The following is a 21,186-nucleotide window of genomic DNA, read 5'->3' on the forward strand; positions in this document are numbered from 1 at the left end:
TCACCTCGAGCCAATGATGACCTCTCCGCCTCGCCCACCTTGCAGGATTGTTGTAAAGGAAAAAAATGTGCGAGGGAAGGCATTGTGTACAACACCTTCCACGGATAAATGGAATGAAATAAAATTTTAGCTGTATGCTGCCTGTCAGGGGAAAAGGTGGGAAAGAAGAAGAAGAAGAAGAAGAAGAAGAAGAAGAAGAAGAAGAAGAAGAAGAAGAAGAAGAAGAAGAAGAAGAAGAAGAGGGGGAGGAGGAGGAGGAGGAGGAGGAGGAGGAGGAGGAGGAGGAGGGTGGAGGCGTTTGGAGGATGGATGGCGGCTGGTTTTGGGGGGACAGGAGGCGGGCAGGTGTGGAGGACTCCCTGGTCCTGAATGGGGTAACTGTGCCCCTGAAGGACCAGGTGCGCAGCCTGGGAGTCATTTTGGACTCACAACTGTCCATGGAGGCGCAGGTCAATTCTGTGTCCAGGGCAGCTGTCTATCAGCTCCATCTGGTACGCAGGCTGAGACCCTACCTGCCTGAGGACTGTCTGGCCAGAGTGGTGCATGTTCTAGTTATCTCCCGCTTGGACTACTGCAATGCGCTCTACGTGGGGCTACCTTTGAAGGTGACCCGGAAACTTCAACTAATCCAGAATGCGGCAGCTAGACTGGTGACTGGGAGCGGCCGCCGAGACCACATAACACCGGTCTTGAAAGATCTACATTGGCTCCCAGTACGTTTCTGAGCACAATTCAAAGTGTTGGTGCTGACCTTTAAAGCCCTAAACGGCCTTGGTCCAGTATACCTGAAGGAGCGTCTCCACCTCCATCATTCTGCCCGGACACTGAGGTCCAGCTCCAAGGGCCTTCTGGCGGTTCCCTTGTTGTGAGAAGCCAAGTTGCAGGGAACTTGGCAGAGGGCCTTCTTGGTGGTGGCGCCCGCCCTGTGGAACGCCCTCCCAACAGATGTCAAAGAGGAAAACAACTACCGTACCAGACTTTTAGAAGACATCTGAAGGCAGCCCTATTCAGGGAGGCTTTTAATGTTTAGTAGATTACTGTGTTTTATTTTTCTGTTGGAAGCTGCCCAACAGAAAAATAAAACACATTATTATTATTATTATTATTATTATTATTACTACTACTACTACTACGGTAGTAGTACTGCTGTAATTACAAGGCAGAAGGTGGCATCAAAGTTTTCAGGCTTCAGGCAGCCAAGGAACCTCACCTGGGAATGCAGGTATTTGCATCCACAGAATCACAGGATTTCAGAGTTGGAAAGGACCCCAGAGGGTCATCTAGCCCAACCCTCCACCCAGGCAGGGGTCACAAGGCAGGCATTTTGGAAACCCACATTAAAAACTACAACTGCAACTGGTTGGGAACAAGGGAGAAAAACAATTGGGGCTGTTAGGACTGCGCTGAGGTAGCCCTGGATATAGAAAATAGAGCCGAGACTTCGCTCCTCCCCCACGAAAAGGTCTCGTTTCGGACAAAACTACCCAAGGTGCCTTGGAGGACCTTTTGAGAGCGCTTAAAAAAGAAAGGAAAAGACTACGTTTCCCAGCATGCTTTGGGACACGGCTGGAAGCAGGAGCTAGTGGGGAGAAACTACATTTCCCAGGGTGCTCGGGAGCTGAGATTCCCTGGCTGTGGGCGCGCCCTCCGCTTGGGCAGGTAAGTTGCAGGTGAGCGGGATGGGGCTTCCTGGATTTCCTCGGCGGAGCAGGTAGCAGCCGGAGGGGGAGAGGAAGGGAAGGGGGGGGAGGAGAGGAAAAGAAGGAGGAAGGAGGAAGCGGGAGAGGGAGAGGGAGGGAGGGAGGGAGGGAGGGGCAGGGGTCGTGGCACCTGCCTTTTACCTGTCCGGTGGTCTCCATCGCCCGCCCAGGTGCGCCGGCAGAACCCCTCCGCGCCCTCGCGCGTCCAGATCCGAGCCATTTGCAGCGGAGTCTGGCCCCCGAGGGCGAGCGCACCCACCTGAGCCGGCCCTCGAGGGCTAGCTCCCCCCACCCCACCCCACCCCCGTCTGCCTGCCTGCCTTTTTGCTGGCAAGCAGCCCAGGGGTGGCACCGCTCGCCAGCACCCTCCTGTTCCTCCTCCTGCGTCACCAGACACGGAAACCCCATTTCCCCTCTCCTCCATCACCGCCCAGAAAAAGACCCGTGGGAAATGTAGTTTAACCAGGTGCTGCGAACCGTAGTTCACCCGGGCTACAATTCTGAGCAGCCTGAGTAAAGCACAGCTCCCAGGGTTCTTTCTTTAGGAAGTAATCGAAACGTTTTGCAGCGAGGTAAAACAAAGGCTCGCCTTAGATTCACGGTACGTGGTTCGACATGATGTCGGAACAGGAAGAAAATAACAAAGAGGGCTATTAGTCGGTACCGATTAAAGTCAAATGTTGGCAGCATAGTCCATGTGACTGTTGCAATTGTAGCTCACCTTTTCCTTCCATGAGCTCAAGGTGGCCTATACAGGATTCGCCCCTCTCATTTAATCCCCACAAGAACAGCAACCCTGCGAAGTAGGTTAGGCTGAAGGAGACGGCCTCCCCACCCCTGAAAAGTCAGCACCCAGTGAGTCTCCCTGCCGACTAGGGATTGGAACCCGGATCGCTCTCCCAGGTCCTAGTCCAGGCATCCCCAAACTTTGGCCCTCCAGATGTTTTGGACTACAATTCCCATCATCCCTGACCACTGGTCCTCTTAGCTAGGGATCATGGGAGTTGTAGGCCAAAACATCTGGAGGGCCGCAGTTTGGGGGTGCCTGTCCTAGTCCAACACTAACCACTACACAGCACTGCCCACTTTTTGCAGCGTGCTTATGCTTTAAACAAACCTAGAATGAGCTGAGGGTCTTTCCGCCTCCTCCCCCGCCAGTCTCAATGGGAGCCCTGACTGCGGAAGCAGGATTTTACCTCCTTATCAAGTCTTTTTTTCCTCTTCCAATGAAGGTCGTGAGGAGATCACACACACCCCTTTTCTCTCTCTCCCCCCCTCGCTCTGTTCATCCTGCTGGAAAGCTGGGGGATGGCATCCCCTTTTGGGGACCCCCCCAACTCCAAGCCGGCCCCTGCCAAGCCTCTCACAGACTTGGATTTCCGTTCCGGGGCACGCATCGAAGAGATCAACCAGCTCATCCAAGAATACGAGGCCAGGGACCCAGGCGTTCGGGACGCCCCGGAACTGCACCTTGCAAAGGATAAGGTTTTCTCCCTGCTGGGTGAGTGGCTGGACCCTGGAAAGGTGGGGAGGGGTTGGGGGGGCAGAGGGAGATGGCCTTGAATTGGGGGAGAAGCGGGTTGGGGCTGGTCAGCCTGGGAAGGGAGCCCATGTAGGAGAAGGAAAATTCTGATCCTAAACCTCTGCTGCTTTGCGGGATATCTTCAGGAGGAGAAAAGGCTCAGGGGTAAACCCTAAACAACAACAACAACAATTTATTTATACCCCTCCCATCTGGCTGGGTTTCTCCAGCCACTCTGGGCGGCTCCCAACAGAATGTTAATAATAGTAATAAAAAAAAGTGATAAAACATCAAACATTAAAAGTGTCCCCAAATAGGGCTGCCTTCGGATGTCTTCTAAAAGTCAGCTAGTTGTTTATTTCCTTGACATCTGATGGGACGGTGTTCCACAGGGCGGGTGCCACCACCGAGAAGGCCCTCTGCCTGGTTCCCTGTAACCTCACTTCTCGCAGGGAGGGAACCGCCAGAAGGCCCTCGGTGCTGGACCTCAAGGTCAGCACCAACACTTTGAATTGTGCTCAGAAACGTCCTGGGAGGCAATGTAGGTCTTTCAGGACCGGTGTTATACGGTCTCCCAGTCCCCAATCTGGCTGCCGCATTCTGGATTAGTTGCAGTTTCCGGGTCACCTTCAAAGGTAGCCCCACGTAGAGCACATTGCAATAGTCCAAGCGGGAAATAACTAGAGCATGCACCACTCTGGCCAGAAAGTCCATGGGCAGGGAGGGTCTCATCCTGCGTACCAGATGGAGCTGGTAGTAGAGTGGAGTCTCTGGGGTGGTTGGACGGCGCCTTGTACGCCTCCTTCCGGCAACTCCTGCAGCCTAGCTGGTGCCAAACTTCTTGCTCTGCTTTCCTTTGGACCATATCAGATGTGGTCCAATCATAGAATCCTAGAGTTGGAAGAGACCACAAGGGCCATCCAGTCCAACCCCCTGCCAAGCAGGAAACACCATCAAAGCATTCCTGACAGATGGCTGTCAAGCCTCCGCTTAAAGACTTCCAAAGAAGGAGACTCCACCACACTCCTTGGTAGCAAATTCCACTGCCAAACAGCTCTTACTGTCAGGAAGTTCTTCCTAATGTTTAGGTGGAATCTTATTTCTTGAAGTTTGAATCCATTGCTCCATGTCCGCTTCTCTGGAGCAGCAGAAAACAATCTTTCTCCCTCCTCCATATGACATCCTTTCATATATTTGAACATGGCTATCATATCACCCCTTAACCTTCTCTTCTCCAGGCTAAACATACCCAGCTCCCTAAGCCGTTCCTCATAAGGCATCGTTTCCAGGCCTTTGACCATTTTGGTTGCCCTCTTCTGGACACGTTCCAGCTTGTCAGTATCCTTCTTGAACTGTGGTGCCCAGAACTGGACACAGTACTCCAGGTGAGGTCTGACCAGAGCGGAATACAGTGGTACTATTACTTCCCTTGATCTAGACGCTATACTCCTATTGATGTCCAAGAGGGGGTTCTTTTTGTTTGGGCAGCCCTGGACACCCCTCCCCCCCATCTAGACTTGTGCCCCAGGGAGGTCACTTTGGAGCTGGTAACAAAGTGGTTTGACTTTACCCCCAGAGGCGCACTCCATTGCCGGTTTGACTTCACCCCTGGAGGCACACTCCATTGTCTCTTGAGACAGACGGATGCCATCAGTAACAGCTGACCAGAACCTCCTTGGACACTATCTTGGGGGGGGGGTGTCTTTCCAGACAGAAGGAGAATCCTTTGCTAAGGGAGGGCTGGGCAAACCAGTCCCCAAAATTAGGGGCTTAAACAGGGGTCTCAAGCATAGCTGCCAAGTCTCCCATTTTCCCCGGGAAATCCCCGTTTTTCCAGCTGTTCCTAGCTGAAAAAAACGGATTTTTTTGTTTTTTCCAGGTTTATTCTGGCGCGGCGGCCATTTTGGAACTGGGCGGAGCATGCTCAGAAGCGACTTTTGATGCTGCTCTGCCCAGTTCCAAAATGGCTGCAGTGCGACTTCTGGTGCAGCGGCCATTTTGGAACTGGGCAAAGCAGCATCAAAAGTCACTTCTGAGCATGCTCCGCCCAGTTCCAAAATGGCGACAGCGCTACTTCCGGTCTGCTATTTCCGGCCCGGTCCCTTATTTCTCTGACAGCAACTTGACAGGTCTCAAGTCTCCTATTTATTTTTTCCTCCCGCCAGGTCAGGTCCAGAAATCCGAGGGGAAACTTCCTCCCATCAACCGCTACTTGATCCTGTCCGGCGGAGCCCAGCAGGGCACCATCCACGCAGATCCAGGCACCCTCCACCCTCTTTCCCCTGGCGGCGACTATGACGCCGACTTCACCCTCCTGGTGCCCGTCCTGAACGCGGCTGGGGTCCCCGTCTCCTTGGACATGAAGGAGAGCCCCCCGGGTCACGCACAGATCAGCCTTCAGCCCTTCGGCCCCGAGACGCTGACCCGCTGGTCGGACTGTTGCTCGGGAGACGAGGCCCACTTATCGGCCGAGCTGGTTTGCGAGTGGCTCTCACGCTCCTTCCCCGCCGCCGAGGACGTGAGGGTTGAGCGGCGTGGCTGCGTCACCTCCCTGATTGTCCGTGTCGGACTGCGCCGGATCCTCTACGACGTCGTCCCGGTGGTGGCCTTCAAGGGCTGGCCGGAAGTTGCCCAGCCGTGGCTGGCCCAGGCCCATTTCTGGGACGGCAAGATGACGGACGAGGAAGCAGCCGGGAGCTTTTACCTCCTGCCGTCTGCGTCTTGCGGCGCCTGGCGCCTGGCGTTTTCGGCCAGCGAGCTGCACCTCCGCAGGATCCTGCCCCTGCCCCTTCTCCGGGCCCTCCGGGCCGCCATGGCGATGCTGGGCTGCGACCTACGCAGAGGCCTGGGGCCGTACCACCTCTTCACCTTGGCACTGTGGTCCTGTGAGCGGCTGCCGTCCAGCTACCTCGGCCGGGACGAGAACGCGGCGCACGCCTTGCTGGGCCTCTTGGATGACCTCTCCTCCGGCTTGGTGCACCGGCGCCTCCCCAGCTACTTCCTGCCGCAGTGGAACCTTCTGGAAGGGCTCCCTCGGCTGGCCGTGGAGGGCCTGGCTCGGGAGGTCGCCTGGGTGAGGGCCGACCCTTGCCGGTTCCTCCGGCGAGCCGTGGAGGGTGCCAAGGAAGCCAAGCGGTTGGCCAAGGCCTTCAGGGAGCAAGGGGTGTCCGCTGCAGCGCCGTGACTCTTTCCACGGAACAGGCACAGTGGCTTCAGGTAGAAAAATGGTGCAACGAGGGCCACCCATTGCTGCCCCCTTTCAGCAATCACGGCTTCCCCCAAAGGATTCTGGGAGCTGTCCGCTATTAACGGTGCTGAAGGTTGGGAGGGGACCCCCTGTTCTCCTTGCAGAGCTACAATTGTCGGAGGGGTTCAACAAACCACACCTCTCTTTTTTGGGAATCGTAGCTCCGGGGTGGGAATACGGGGGTCTCCAAGGAACTCTTGAAACCCGTAACCAGTGCTTTTTTTCTTTAAAAAAATGTTTAGGGGTACTCTCATTTTGACTCGAGACAATCATCATTTTTTTAGTTCAAATCGGTTTACGAACTTGATCCGTTCCGGAAGTCCGTTCTTAAACCGAAACCATTCTTAAACCAGGCTTCCGTTCTTAGACCGAGGTAAAGTTCTCAAACCGGGACACTATTTCCGGTTTTGCGGAGTTCGTAAACCGAATCATTCTTAAACTGGACTGTTCTTAAACCGAGGTACCACTATAAATGGACAAAAGGCCGTCATCAGGGGGAGGGGTAGCAACGGAACTAATGATTCTCCATGCTAGAGAAGAAACATTTTTTTAATTTTTTAATTTTTTTTTTGTTTCTTCTCCCATTAGATTCACAAAATGTTTAGGGGTAAGCGTGCCCCCAGAAAAAAAAGCATTGCCCGTAACAAACCTCAGCTCCCAGAATTCTTTGGGGGAAGCCACGGCAGTTTCAACGTGGCCAAGGAGCATACCTGCCAAGTTCCTCTCTGAAAAATAAGGGACCGGACCGGAAGTAGCGTGGCGGCCATTTTGGAACTGGGCGGAGCATGCTCAGAAGTGACTTTTGATGCTGCTGTGCCCAGTTTCAAAATGGCCGCCGCACCAAAAGTCGCACTGCAGCCATTTTGGAACTGGGCAGAGCAGCATCAAAAGTCGCTTCTGAGCATGCTCCGCCCAGTTCAAAAATGGCCGTGGCGCCAGAATAAACCGGGGAAAAACAAAAAACCGGGGGTTTCCCGGGGAAAACGGGAGACTTGGCAGCTATGCCAAGGAGAGGTTCCCGAATTCTCTTCTCATTGCCTCATTGCACCATACCTTTAAGGCAGGATCATATCTCTTTAAGCAGCCATGGCTCCCCCGCCAAAGAATCCCGGGAACTGTAGTTTGTTAAGTTTGCTGAGTGTTGTCCGAAGATTCCCCACTAATTTCTCTCGGAGATCTACAGTCCTCAAAGTGGTTTAACAATCAATACCTCTTCCGGGGAACTCTGGGATGTACAGCTCTGTGACGGGAATACAGGGGTCTCCTAACGACTCTTTAACACCTTTAACAAACTACAGCTCCCGGGATTCTTCTCGGAGGTGGGCGGAGCCAGGGCGGTTAAGGCGATATAAGAGAGCCTGGAAGATAGCGGCACAGACGGGGCCCTAAACGAAACTGCACGGCTGAATTATTGCAACCTCTCCTACCCACCCTTTCCCCACATCTGTGGGGTCCTGAACTACAACTCTCCGCCCCCCACCCAGACCTGGAAAGCGCACCCAGTGGTCAGGGAGCCATGCGCCTGGCATGCTAAAGGTCCCCCAGATTAAGAGGGAGGGTGCAAACCATTGAAATGGGGGCAGGAAAGGGGGACACATATCGAATGGGGTAGGGCCATAGGATCAGGGAGGCGGGTCTTTGCACCCCACAACCTTCAATTGTGCCTTAAAAGGTAAAGGTAAAGGGACCCCTGACCGTTAGGTCCAGTCGTGAACGACTCTGGGGTTGCGGCACTCATCTCGCATTATTGGCCGAGGGAGCCGGCGTACAGCTTCCAGGTCATGTGGCCAGCATGACAAAGCCGCTTCTGGCGAACCAGAGCAGCACATGGAAACGCCATTTACCTTCCCGCTGAAGCGGTACCTATTTATCTACTTGCACTTTGACGTGCTTTCGAACTGCTAGGTTGGCAGGAGCTGGGACTGAGCAACGGGAGCTCACCCCGTCGCGGGGATTCGAACCGCCGACCTCCTGATCGGCAAGCCCTAGGCACTGTGGTTTAACCCACAGCGCCACCCGCGTCCTTAATTGTGCCTTAAACTGATGTCAAAAACTGATGCCATGCACCTGGAGCGCTCCTGTTGCTTTTGGGTATACAACTTCAGGCTGCTATTCTATTGGTGTAGCGTCTTGCCAAAGTGGGGGTGTCGAAAGTTCTCTGCTCAGCTTGTCTCCAGTCTTAATGCCAGGGGATTTCTTGCATGGGATCGGGGGGGGGCACTGCCATTGGACTGTTGATGCCCCCGGCCTCTGCCTAAGCCCTAAAACATTTAACAAATCAACGTTTCTTTGGGGTTGGGTAAAGCTTTGGGTAGCCTCTGAGTGTTCTTTGGACTACAATTCCCATCAGCCTCAGCTGGCGCAGGCGGGTGGTGCTGGTGCCTTATGGGAACTGTAGTCCAAAACAGATTGATTTGCACCTGGCTGGCGAAGGCTGCCCTATAACTCTCATAATCCCTGACCACTGGGCATGCTGGTCAAGGCGGCTGCGAGTTGGGAGCCCAGGCACCATCTTGCTATCCCTGCCTGCGGCAATCGCATTTTTGGAGAAGGGTCGTTGTTGTTGTTTGCAGATGATCATTTTGTTAGTTGTGTTTACTCACTCCAGAGAATCGACTCTTGAGTAAAACAACCCTGTTCACGGGTATTTGTAGGCCAAAGCTTTCGGTCCGATTTGGTGCCGACACCATATTCTCTTGAAATCTAAAATAGATATCGAAGGACGATAATGAGATTTTTCGTAATAAGTGGAATGCACTTTGTAGGCCTTGGGAGAAATTGTGTCTTCTATTCAGCAGCGATCTTTGTACGCGAGGTGAATAAAGATTTATATGCAATAAAGGACAACTTTTATATGCCTGTTGTCTTTGCCCATGGAGTTTTCTTGGCAGGGATACTGGAGTGGCTTGCCAGTTCCTTCTCCAGGTGGATCACGTTTAGTCAAAACTCTCCACTATGACCTGTCCATCTTGGGTGGCCCTGCATGGCATAGCTCATAGCTTCTCTGAGTTATTCAAGCCCCTTCGCCATGACAAGGCATTGATCCATGAAGAATTGATGCTTTTGAATTATGGTGCTGGAGGAGACTCTTGAGAGTCCCATGGACTGCAAGAAGATCAAACCTATCCATTCTGAAGGAAATCAGTGCTCACTGGAAGGACAGATCGTGAAGCTGAGGCTCCAATACTTTGGCCACCTCATGAGAAGAGAAGACTCCCTGGAAAAGATCCTGATGTTGGGAAAGATGGAGGGCACAAGGAGAAGGGGACGACAGAGGACGAGATGGTTGGACAGTGTTCTCGAAGCTACGAACATGAGTTTGACCAAACTGCGGGAGGCAGTGGAAGACAGGTGTGCCTGGCGTGCTCTGGTCCATGGGGTCACGAAGAGTTGGACACGACTAAACGACTAAACAACAACAACAACTTTGCCATTTGAGCAGGGCAGAAGAGGCTGATCTGTGAGGGGTAGAAATGGCTATATCAGCCTCCGCCAACCTGTTTGGCACTACAGTTCCCACCAACTGCACCCAGCCAGGTGGGAGTTGTAGACCCAAACAGCTGGAGGTCTCCAGGTTGAGTTCCTTTTTTTGGAAGGGGGGGGGACAGCCAAGTCTTTAATATACACAGAGGCGTTTGAACCTTGCTGCTCTCCTCCCTACCCAATCCTTGATTTACAAAAGAGGAGTTGCCAACTGACCATGGCTGTGACTGCTCCTGTGCTTTCAGCAGCAGGCCAGTGGGGAGATACAGGCACAGTGATGGAAGCTGGCTGGAAAGTTGGCCGCCCTGAGCCAAAATCCCCCTGCTCCTCTCTCTCCTCCAGGTCATTCCACGCCAAATCACCTGGTGCCATGTGCTTTGTTTTTTTTTATTATTACCGGTATTATTAAATAATCAATAAAACTTAATTTTTAAAATGTATCAGATGACAATGTAACATAAGAGGGTACAATTTTAACTATTCTCATGAATGTGTGAGTTATTTCAGGCTTGAAGAGACCTTAAACCTGTACAAATAATTAAAAAAATAAAAAAAATCTTCAAAATCAATTTGTTTTATAACCACAAAAAACACCCTCCTTATTTTAAAAACATAACAAGTACGGTACATGGTTAGCCCATTCTACAAAAAAAAAAAAAATGAAACATGTGATAGTTGTGGTTTGCGTGCTATGGTTTATCAAACCTACCAGGAATAAAATGACAAAAAAAATCACTTTGAATGGTCGCTGACCCTTTTCTGCGGCACTTAATACCATTTGTATACCTTATTTTGAAAGACACCACAATTAGCTTTATTTTGATACCAAAATAAGCCCAAATGGTTGAAAAATAAGCGAAACAGGGTTCCCACCCCCCTAAACTGACGCAGAAATTGCATTAGCCTAAATCGCGCGAAAACCAGGTTTTTAAAAAAAATTCTCCTGCCCCTGATTTTCGACCAAAAAATCTTTAAAAATTAATTTGAGGTTATCTCATAGGTATCTGCACATTTAAAAAAAAATTTTTTGAAGAAAATTGAGTTGTGAGAGCACGGTCAAGTATTAAAATCAGGTGATTTGGCATGGAACGACCCCTCCACATTTTTGTCTCCAGGTAACAGAAAATGGCTGCATGCACACACTGCAACCCCTCAGGACAGATTTTCTCCAACCTGGTCCCCTCCAAATGGCAAGCGATCATGGGAGTTGTAGTCCAGACTCCAGAGCCCCTACGGGGGTCCACGCTGCAGAAGACAGCCCTTAGCACCCAAGGAGGGTTAACTGATTTGCTGGTGTGTTTTCGAGGCTCGCCTGCAGAGGGCGCCAGAGGATTGCTTTTATAAACCCATTTCTTTCAATCTGCCTTGTGAAAAAATCAAATTATTGTTGCAAGGAGGGCAGTGGTGGAGAGGAGAAGATAACACGTCACAATATCCCTTCTCTGCCTCCATGGCAACCAGCGGAGATGTTCTGTGTGATCCGATGGTTAGCTACCTTCTGACCAGTGCTTTATTCCTGCAAAATAAAAGAAAAAAGAAAATGTGGGGGAACTCGCACAACAAAGTTTATAAGTTTGTTTACCGCGGGCCCAGTCGCAGTGCCACACACAGTTTTTATTTTGGTATGAGCTTTCGTGTGCATGCACACTTCTTCAGATACACTTGAAACAGAAAAGTCAGACCCTTATGTATACAGTATACAGAGGGTGTGTGGGTGTGTGGGAATGGGTGATGGGCTGATGGGAGTGGTAAACCTGTAGATGGCTGTTAACGACTGCTGATGACTGTAATTGGTCCTGCGGGGGGAAAGCAAGGGCTGAGGCGCTAAAGAAAGCTTGATCATGCATAATGAGATAAGAATCCTATGTCTTTGTTCATCCCAGGTGGCTCCATGGTTTTAAGCTTGGTAATGAGTTCCAATTCAGCCTAGCATATTCTGTGGGATAAGTTGATTGAAGAGGGTTCTTAATTCTAAGACCCTTAGGTCAGAAATACATAAGGGCCTGACTCTTCTGTTTCAAGTGTATCTGAAGAAGTGTGCATGCACACGAAAGCTCATACCAAAATAAAAACTTAGTTGGTCTTTAAGGTGCTACTGAAGGATTTTTTTTATTTTGCTTCGACTCAGACCTACACGGCTACCTACCTGTAACTAGTGCCACACACAGTCACACCTGGGCAGCGGCGAAATGTAAGATGTGATTAATAAGCTCAAGCAGTCAACGACCTGGGTTGGAAAAACGGCTACAACTTTATGGGTTGCAGATATAGGTGGGTTTTTCATTCAGCCATCGGCCCCCGAGAAAAAATAATAATTTTTTAAAAGGTAATGGTTCCCCTGAGTTCCCCGAGTCAGAGATTACAAGGAAGGAGATTCCAACTAAAGATTAGGGAGAACTTTCTGACCGTAAGAGCTGTTCGACAGTGGGACAGACTCCCTCTGGAGGTGGTGGATGTCCTTGGAGAGGTTGGTTGGCCGTCTGTCAGGGATACTTTACCTGAGATTCCTGCATCGCAAGGGGTTAGACTAGATGACCCTTGGGATCACCATCCAACTCTGCGATTCTATGATGGCATCTGCCTTGTATCGGGTGAGACCAGTCTTGTCCACACTGACTACCAGCAGCGGCCCTCTTCCAAAACCCCAATCCGTATGGCTTGTCGATTGTAGGGGGATGTGTGATTCTTCAACATCCACTTCGTTGGACTGGTCATGTTGCGCGGATGCCCGATGATCGTCTTCCAAAGCAACTACTCTATTCCGAACTTAGAAATGGAAAGCGTAATGCTGGTGGTCAACAAAAGAGGTTCAAAGACTCTCAAGGCAAATCTTTAAAAATGTATATAAACGCTGACAATCGAAAAACACTGGCCTGCGGGTGCTCTGGTTGGAGAACAGCCTTTACCAAAGGTGTCGTGGGCTTTGAAGACACTCGAACTCAGGACGCAAGGGAGAAACGTGCTAAGAGGAAGGCATGCTTGGCAAACCCTCACCACGATCAACTCCCGCCCGAAAACCTATGTCCCCACTGTGGAAGAAGAAGATGGTTTGGCACTAGAGCTGCTCGTGCTGAATCCTGGCCCCTCGTCCCAAATCTAGCCCGCCTGGCAGAGCCAGAATGAAACTTTCTAAGCCCTCGGAGGCTTACGATGCACCAGGTGCAGAGCTGGGGGTGGGGTGGGGGGGTTGGAAGCTGCTGGGAGCCTGCCGGGATTATGAAAATGCAATCCTCTGGCAGAATGTCCTTCCTTGCCAAAGTGGGAAGGCTGGGAGGGGAGGGGGTTGGCAGAAAAGAGCACTGTGCTACCGTATTTGCATATGCAAATGAGGAAATAATAAGGCAAACAGGGTCTCTTCTTTCCCTATCAAAGAAAGCAGGTTTGGAGCAAAAATCTCACGGCCTTAATCTCATCCCTGCCCTTCCACCTCGAAAAGTAATTGCCTGTGGGGCACCCAGAGGTCAAGCCAGGATCCGTCTGTGGGTGCAGCTTGTCCCTCCCAAAGCCAGGGGAGAATCTGCAGCAGGCGAAAATTCCCCCTCCTGCAGAGTCTTGCCTCTGCTCGCCCTCCCCAGCTGCAAAATGTGGGTGAGGGGGGGAATGGTGGGTGCTGTGCTACTGCCCCCCACCCACCCTTTTTGGGGAGGTGTAGGCCCTGCCTCATTCGCCCTTCTGGCCTTGCCGCCGTCTTCCGAACGACTCTCAAATCCGTCATGTCAGCGCTAATCTTTAAAGCCCCCTTTTTGGCACCCTTCCCGAAAAGAGAGAGAGAGAGAGAGAGTTTTGACCCCGGGAGGCTGATCGAAATCCGGGCGAGCCGAGATGTCCTGGCTCTCGGAAGAGGGAAAAGTGGGAAATTAAAACACTCGACCAATTGCAGCTTAACGGGGCTGGTTATGAAAGTGACTGGGGCCTTCGAAGCAGCTGCCGCCGCCGCCTGCTCCTCCCCAGAGCTGGCCGCATCCCAGCCAGATGGCGGCGGTGGCAGAAAGGGGAGTCCTTATTAAGCATCGCCAGGAAAAAGAGGACACAAGATTTGCATGTGCTGATGGCTTTGGCTATTTGCTTCTGACTACGATTTAAGAACAGAGCCTGCTGGATCAGGCCAAAGGGGGCCCATCGAAGAAGAAGAAGAAGAAGAAGAAGAAGAAGAAGAAGAAGAAGAAGAAGAAGAAGAAGAAGAAGAAGAAGAAGAAGAAGAAGAAGAAGAAGAAGAAGAGTTTGGATTTGATATCCCGCTTTATCACTACCCTAAGGAGTCTCAAAGCGGCTAACATTCTCCTTTTCCTTCCTCCTCCACAACAAACACTCTGCTGAGGTGAGTGGGGCTGAGAGACTTCAAGGAAGTGTGATTAGCCCAAGGTCACCCAGCAGCTGCATGTGGAGGAGCAGAGGCGAACCCAGTTCCCCAGATTATGAGTCTACCACTCTTTACCACTACACCATCATCGAGTCATGCATTCTGTTTTCACTTGGTGGGGGGCCAACCAGATCCCCCCCCCATGGGAAACTTGCAAGCAGGATCCAAGCACAGGAGCGCTCTCCCCTCCTGCGGCTTCTGGCGACTGGTATCCGGTGTTGTTTTTGTATTTTTTGTACAGTGCTACCTTGGTTCTCAGGGGACGCGGGTGGCGCTGTGGGTTAAACCACAGAGCCTAGGGCTTGCCGATCAGAAGGTCGGCGGTTCGAATCCCCACGATGGGCTGAGCTCCCATTGTTCGGTCCCTGCTCCTGCCAACCTAGCAGTTCGAAAGCACGTCAAAGTGCAAGTAGATAAATAGGTACCACTCCAGCGGGAAGGTAAACGGCATTTCCGTGTGCTGCTCTGGCTCGCCAGAAGCGGCTTTGTCATGATGGCCACATGACCTGGAAGCTGTACGCTGGCTCCTTTGGCCAATAACGCGAGATGAGCGCTGCAACCCCAGAGTCGGTCACGACTGGACCTAATGGTCAGGGGTCCCTTTGCCTTTACCTTGGTTCTCAAACCCAGAAGTAAGTGTTCCGGTTGGTGAACTTTTTTCGGAAGCCAAGGTGCTCCTTTAAAGTGTTACACTCCCAATTTGAGTGTTACGCTGAGGTCTGCCTGTTTTTGCGATTTATTTTGCGTTTTTGTTTTTCAACAACAACAACAACTTATTTTTTATGAATGTCGTTCTACTTCTCCATACAAACTCTATGTCTGTAAGCGATTCATTCACAGATCGCAAGCGTTGTCATATATTCAGTCCGTTGACTAACAGGTGTATCTTTCCAGTGCATCGATATCAGTATTTTGGCACGAAAAATCCATTTACAGTGTCCAGTTCTCAAATTCTATGTAGAAGGGACGTAATTCAAAAGAATATTTTCCTTTGAGAATTTTAACTTTTTTCTGCACAGTCACTTTTATACAATCCAATGCTTTCTCCCAAAACTTAGTAAGCCTAGAACACTGCCAAAAAACATGCGTTTCAAATAAGCATTATCCTTTTTACTGTCTATTACTGTCACCTAGTCCAACCCCTGCAATGCAGCGCAGTCCTTTTCTACATAAACATAACGGAGTCCAATAAATTCCAAATATCATTTTCTGTTGTATATCCTAGTTTAAGATCCACAGGCACCTTTGCTTCAGAAGCTAAAACGCCAAACAATTCAAAGTCCATTCGAGGCACACGGCTCGCCGCAAAGCATCCTGGGAACCGTAGTTTTGTTAAGGGCGCTGGGAATTCTAGCTCGGTGCGGGGGCAAACTACAGTTCCCAGGATTCTGGGGAGCAAGTTGTGCGCTTTTAAATTGCATGATGGTGCGATTGGCCCTTGCAGAGAATTTCCCTTTCCAAGAATTCGCCTAATCTCATTTGCAAGCGCTGCTTAAGCCAGTGACCAGCCACGCATCTCGCTAATTAATTAATAAGCCAATTAGCGGCGTGATTAAGAGCTTCCTTTTGACCGCCCTGTCCGTCAAGTTCGCCGGGTGACTCCTGAGTTTTAGAGTGACGAAAGAGGGAAGAGCGTCTTTCTCCTCTCCCCACCCCAAATCAATCGAGGCAGAAGAGAGGCTTAAATTCTGAGCAAATTTGGACGTGGTCTAGAATAACAAGGGATTTATTTGGGGCCTGCCCTGGAATAATGAATGGCACCGCAGGCCTCAGTTCGACATCATCGCCAGTAGGGGGAAGCAGCTTAATAAGGAAACTCACAGAGGTTAACCTCCACCTGCCCTCCCCCCCCCAAAAAAAATCAGCCGCATCATAAGGGGTGGGGGGGGGAGAGAGATGAGAGACAGAGGGAAGCCACAAGATCAAAGCCAGCCGCCGCTTGAAATTTATGGCATCTCTTTCCCGGGATTCGCATGTCCCTGATTCAGCAACCGCTGCAGAAAATAAATATTAGACCTGGGAATCGGAATTAATGAAGGGCAAGCTGGGGAGGCAGTTCCCAAACCTGGCCTCCCGCTAACACACACACCTAGGGATGAGCAAATCCGATTTTCCTTTTCCCAGTCTCCTCCACATTGCAGAGTTTGGGGGAAAGGGTTTAGGAGAGAGGAAACCCAGATGATTCAAAGGGAGGGTCCTTTTTATTTTGGAGAAAAGGGGAGGGCGAGGCGAGAGGGTAGCGGTTGACGAAATTATGCCTGGGCCGAGAAAAGTGTTCCTCCTTCTCCCATAACAACAGAACGTGGGGATACACAAAGGAACCAAACGCTAGAAGGTTCGGAACCGAGACAAGGAATTTCTCCATCGTACAGCGCAGAGTTCAACTGCGGAACTCCCTGCCACAAGAGGCAGCGATGGCCACTAACCTGGATGGCTTCATAGAATCATAGAGTTGGAAGAGACCACAAGGGCCATCCAGTCCAACCCCCTGGCAAGCAGGAAACACCACCAAAGCGTTCTTGGCATATGGCTGTCAAGCCTCCGCTTAAAGGCCTCCAAAGAAGGAGACTCCACCACACTTCTTGGCAGCAAATTCCACTGTCGAGCAGCTCTTACTGTCAGGAAGTTCTTCCTAATGTTTAGGTGGAATCTTGTTTCTTGTAGTTTGAATCCATTGCTCCGTGTCCGCTTCTCTGGAGCAGCAGAAAACAACCTTTCTCCCTCCTCTATATGACATCCTTTTATATATTTGAACATGGCTATCATATCACCCCCTTAACCTTCTCTTCTCCGGGCTAAACATACCCAGCTCCCTAAGCCGTTCCTCATAAGGCATCTTTTCCAGGCCTTTGACCATTTTGGTTGCCCTCCTCTGGACATGTTCCAGCTTGTTAGTATCCTTCTTGAACTGTGGTGCCCAGAACTGGACACAGTACTCCAGGTGAGGTCTGACCAGAGCAGAATACAGTGGTACTATTACTTCCCTTGATCTAGATGCTATACTCCTATTGATGCAGCCCAGAATTGCATTGGCTTTTTTAGCTGCTGCATCACACTGTTGACTCATGTCAAGTTTGTGGTCTACCAAGACTCCTAGATCCTTTTCACATGTACTGCTCTCAAGCCAGGTGTCTCCCATCCTGTATTTGTGCCTTTATTTTATTTTTTTTGCCCAAGTGTAGTACTTTACATTTCTCCCTGTTAAAATTCATCTTGTTTGCTTTGGCCCAGTTGTCTAATCTGTTAAGGTCATTTTGAAGTGTGATCCTGTCCTCTGGGGTATTAGCCACCCCTCCCAATTTGGTGTCATCTGCAAACTTGCTCAGGATGCCCTCAAGCCCATCATCCAAGTCATTGATGAAGATGTTGAATAAGACTGGGCCCAAGACAGAACCCTGTGGCACCCCACTAGTCACTTCTCTCCAGGATGAAGAGGAGCCATTGATGAGCACCCTTTGGGTTCGGTCAGCCGGCCAGTTACAAATCCTTTAAAAGAGGATTGGGCAAATTCGTGGAGGAGGAGGAGAGTGCTATCGGTGGCTCCTAGCCAGGATGGCTGCGTTCTGCCTCCACAGTTGGAGGACGTGATGCTTCTGAATGCCGGTTGCTGGAAACCGCAGGAGGGGAGAGCGGTCTTGTGTTCGAATCCTGCTTGCGGGATCCTGCTTGTGGACATCCGGTTGGCCACTGTGAGAACAAGATGCTGGACAAGAGACGCCCTTGCTCTGATCCAGCAGGTTCTTACTGTGTTCTTATACAGATTGTGTTTTAAAGAGTCACCGTGAATATTCGTCAGAATTTAAGTGTGGGTTTCTTCTGAATATACACAATTTTGTTGAAAATACACAATTTTGCCTATGCAACCTTTGCCCACCCCCCCACACACCTATAACGCATCTTGCATGCTATTTTCACGTTCATTTCTAAGCCCACGTCGCCCTGGTCTGTGCAGTCTTAAGAAGCCGGGGAAATCACACTGCAAAATTCAGAAAATGCAGTTTTCCAAAGGATGGCTCCTATATTTTTCTCAGAAAGTGTGAATCGGGTGGGCTTGACTTTAAATGCAAACCGTGTCGAAGTTTTTCCCAAACTCCACCTTGTCTGATCAAAGATGCAGGTTTTTTTGCAACAGGACCCCTGAACCCACTACGTTTGGGGAGGGGGGATTCCTTACCTGGTGGGGGGGGGGCTTTCTAAATTATAGCTCTCCCCGCAGGCCCTGACCCCCTGGCAGGCTGAGATATTGCAGTGCCAAGCCAGGGAGTTCTGTCTAGGCAATTAGCAAATTGCCTTGGAAGAGGCCAGAGCTGCGAAAAGCTTTCTTTAAAAAAAGAAATCTTTATTATTTATTATCGGAGAGCGAGAGAGGGAGAGAGAAAATGAGGGTTTTATAGAAGGAACGTAAACGTTGAATGTGGCCCATTATTCCGCTAATGGATTTCATTGCCTCGCACGGAGCTCTTTGCATAACAGGTCCCGGGAACCTCTGGAAAGGCCTCTGGGGAGGAAGGGGGTGTTTCGGGGTAAGTGCGTAGAAAAATTAAGGCCCCCCTCCCCAGCTATCGATCATGAAACTGCTCTGGGTGGAGAGGAGATGGTGTTGGGGTTTTTTTTTCTTGCAGGAGTTGGGGACAGCTGTTTATAGCCGCTGGGTCTGGAACACAGACCCAATTGATCACAGTAAAGGATGGCAAAACCCAGTATCCTGCTTCTGACGGTGGACAGCTCAGGAAGGCTCACAAGCAGGGCTCTCCACTGGCTCCCCCAGCATCTTGACACTCGGAGGTAGACTGCCTCTGTAAATGGAGGCTTTCAGGCCAAGGAGGGTGCGAAGAGAGGCTGGTGAGGGGCGTGGCCTGAGCCGAAGGGGTGTGGCCTGGGCCGAGTTCAACTGGTCATAGAGACCACCTTGGACTGCAATTGTCTACTCCTGTCCTAGGAGCTAGAGTAAGGAAACGCTATAACTTTTGGTCACCCAACGAAGCTGAGCGTTGGACGATTCGGGGCAGGTAAAAGGAAGCCCTCCTTCTTCATGCAGCACATTTTTAAGCTGTGGAACTCCCTGCCACAGGAGGAAGGGACTGGACAATTCACAGAGGAGGAGAGGGCTTTTGAGGGCTCCTAGCCGGCTCAACTCTGCCCTGCCTCCGCTGTCTGCGGCAGCGATGCTTCTGAATCCCAGTTGCTGGAAACCACAGGAAGGGAGGGGGTTCTTGCATTCGAATCCTGCTTGCTGCTTTCCTTTGGGGCACCTGCTTGGCCACTATTAGAGGAGGAAGCTGGCCTAAATGGGCCACTGGCCTGATCCGGCAGGCTCTTCTGGTGCCCTTGTGGAACCTCCAGTTCCAGAAGCAGTCTATCTGGATTCCTAGGTTCTATGGGGCATGTGGCCCCTGTGGGAACAGGATGCAGGATTTAGATGGGGCCCTGGCCTGATCCAGAAGGGTTCGCCTTATGTTCTTACGTTGAGAAAGGCTGCAAGCGTCAGTTAGCTTCAAACCTATGGAAACTTCTCCATTTTGGGTGGTTCAGTCTATGGCCCCGCTCTACGCATCAGGTTTCGGGGTTCAGGTGTCCGCCAGAGCCCCACTCACAGGCCCTCCCAATACATGCAGTTCCCACTTTGGCCATCAGGGGGCAGTAGCCACCTTCACGTCCCTGTCTTGGCTGGGGCTGAGCCAATAGCCCTTGGCCACCGGACAGGGAGCTGTCAGCGAACAGAAACACTTATGAAAATTTGATAGGCGCACCCATTAATTACAGCTATCCAGAGAGCTGTCTTCTCCCGCTTTAAGTGCCTCTTCAGTCGCTCACTCTTCTGGAAAGGGCTTGGACTCCTGGGTCCTCTGTTCAGCTTTGGGCCTTCTCGGCGGCTTCTAGCGTTGTCAGATCTGAAGTCTCCAGGTTGGACAGCCAACCTCCAGGTGGCAGAGAGGAGGCTTGAATCTCCAGGTCAGCAGATTAAAGGATTAGGCTGGCGGTCTTAAAAAGTCATGGCACAAAAGGAAAAGGAACGCGGAGGGGAGAGGAGAGAAATGAAGAGCGAGACGCCAAATTCTCGACACTGGAATTTTCTTCTGATGACCAGAGGAGGACATAGGCATTTTGAATTTCAGTGGCACCCTGATAATCAGATATTCTTTTGCTTTTTGAGCCATGTGCAACTCTACTCATTCTGCATTCGCTTTTTGCCTTTAAACTTTCCTCCGTCGCCATAACGGCCCTCTCGTTTTGTGCACGTTAGGAAACGGCATTGACCAAAAAATCCTTCGCTCCCTCCCCCCAGAAAAAAGCGCTCTGCACATGCTCAGAGGCGCTGGTGCTCAAACCGAGCGCTCTTTCTCCAGGAGGCTGGGGGGGGGCGCGGCGGGCTGAACTAATAAGAGAGTTCGTCGTGAATAATAGCAGAGAGATGGAATCCGAAAGAGACTTTCTTTCCTCGACTCCTGGGTATGTTTAGCCTGGAGAAGAGAAGGTTAAGGGGTGATATGATAGCTATGTTCAAATATATGAAAGGATGTCATATGGAGGAGGGAGAAAGGTTGTTTTCTGCTGCTCCAGAGAAGCGGACATGGAGCAATGGATTCAAACTACAAGAAAGAAGATTCCACCTCAACATTAGGAAGAACTTCCTGACAGTAAGAGCTGTTCGGCAGTGGAATTTGCTGCCAAGGAGTGTGGTGGAGTCTCCTCCTTTGGAGGTCTTTAAGCAGAGACTTGACAGGCATATGTCAAGAATGCTTTGATGGTGTTTCCTGCTTGGCAGGGGGTTGGACTGGATGGCCCTTGTGGTCTCTTCCAACTCTATGATTCTATGATTCCCGGGATGCGGGGCAGCCATGTGTTTCTCTGCCGCTCGCCCACCTCCTCTGCC

At 50.9% G+C, this 21,186-nt stretch overlaps 1 protein-coding gene across 1 annotated transcript; it reads left to right on the plus strand.

The window, feature by feature from the left end:
- The first annotated feature begins 1,525 nt into the window (after positions 1-1,525).
- On the plus strand, positions 1,526-9,324 carry TMEM102 (transmembrane protein 102). The gene is made up of 3 exons (XM_035135771.3): positions 1,526-1,659; positions 2,933-3,201; positions 5,388-9,324. Exons 2-3 carry the CDS (start codon positions 3,009-3,011, stop codon positions 6,404-6,406), a joined length of 1,212 nt encoding a protein of 403 aa, XP_034991662.3. The 5' UTR covers positions 1,526-1,659; positions 2,933-3,008; the 3' UTR covers positions 6,407-9,324.
- The last annotated feature ends 11,862 nt before the right edge of the window (positions 9,325-21,186 follow it).

This window comes from Zootoca vivipara, chromosome 12 (genome assembly GCF_965207765.1).
Source record: "Zootoca vivipara chromosome 12, rZooViv2.hap1.1, whole genome shotgun sequence".
NCBI lineage: Eukaryota > Metazoa > Chordata > Lepidosauria > Squamata > Lacertidae > Zootoca > Zootoca vivipara.

Coding starts and splice junctions, on each gene's coding strand:
- TMEM102 (XM_035135771.3), top strand. CDS start 3,009: ATGGCATCCCCTTTTGGGGACCCCCCCAACTCCAAGCCGGCCCCTGCC. Junction 3,202..5,387: donor TAAGGTTTTCTCCCTGCTGG/GTGAGTGGCTGG, acceptor TCCTCCCGCCAG/GTCAGGTCCAGAAATCCGAG.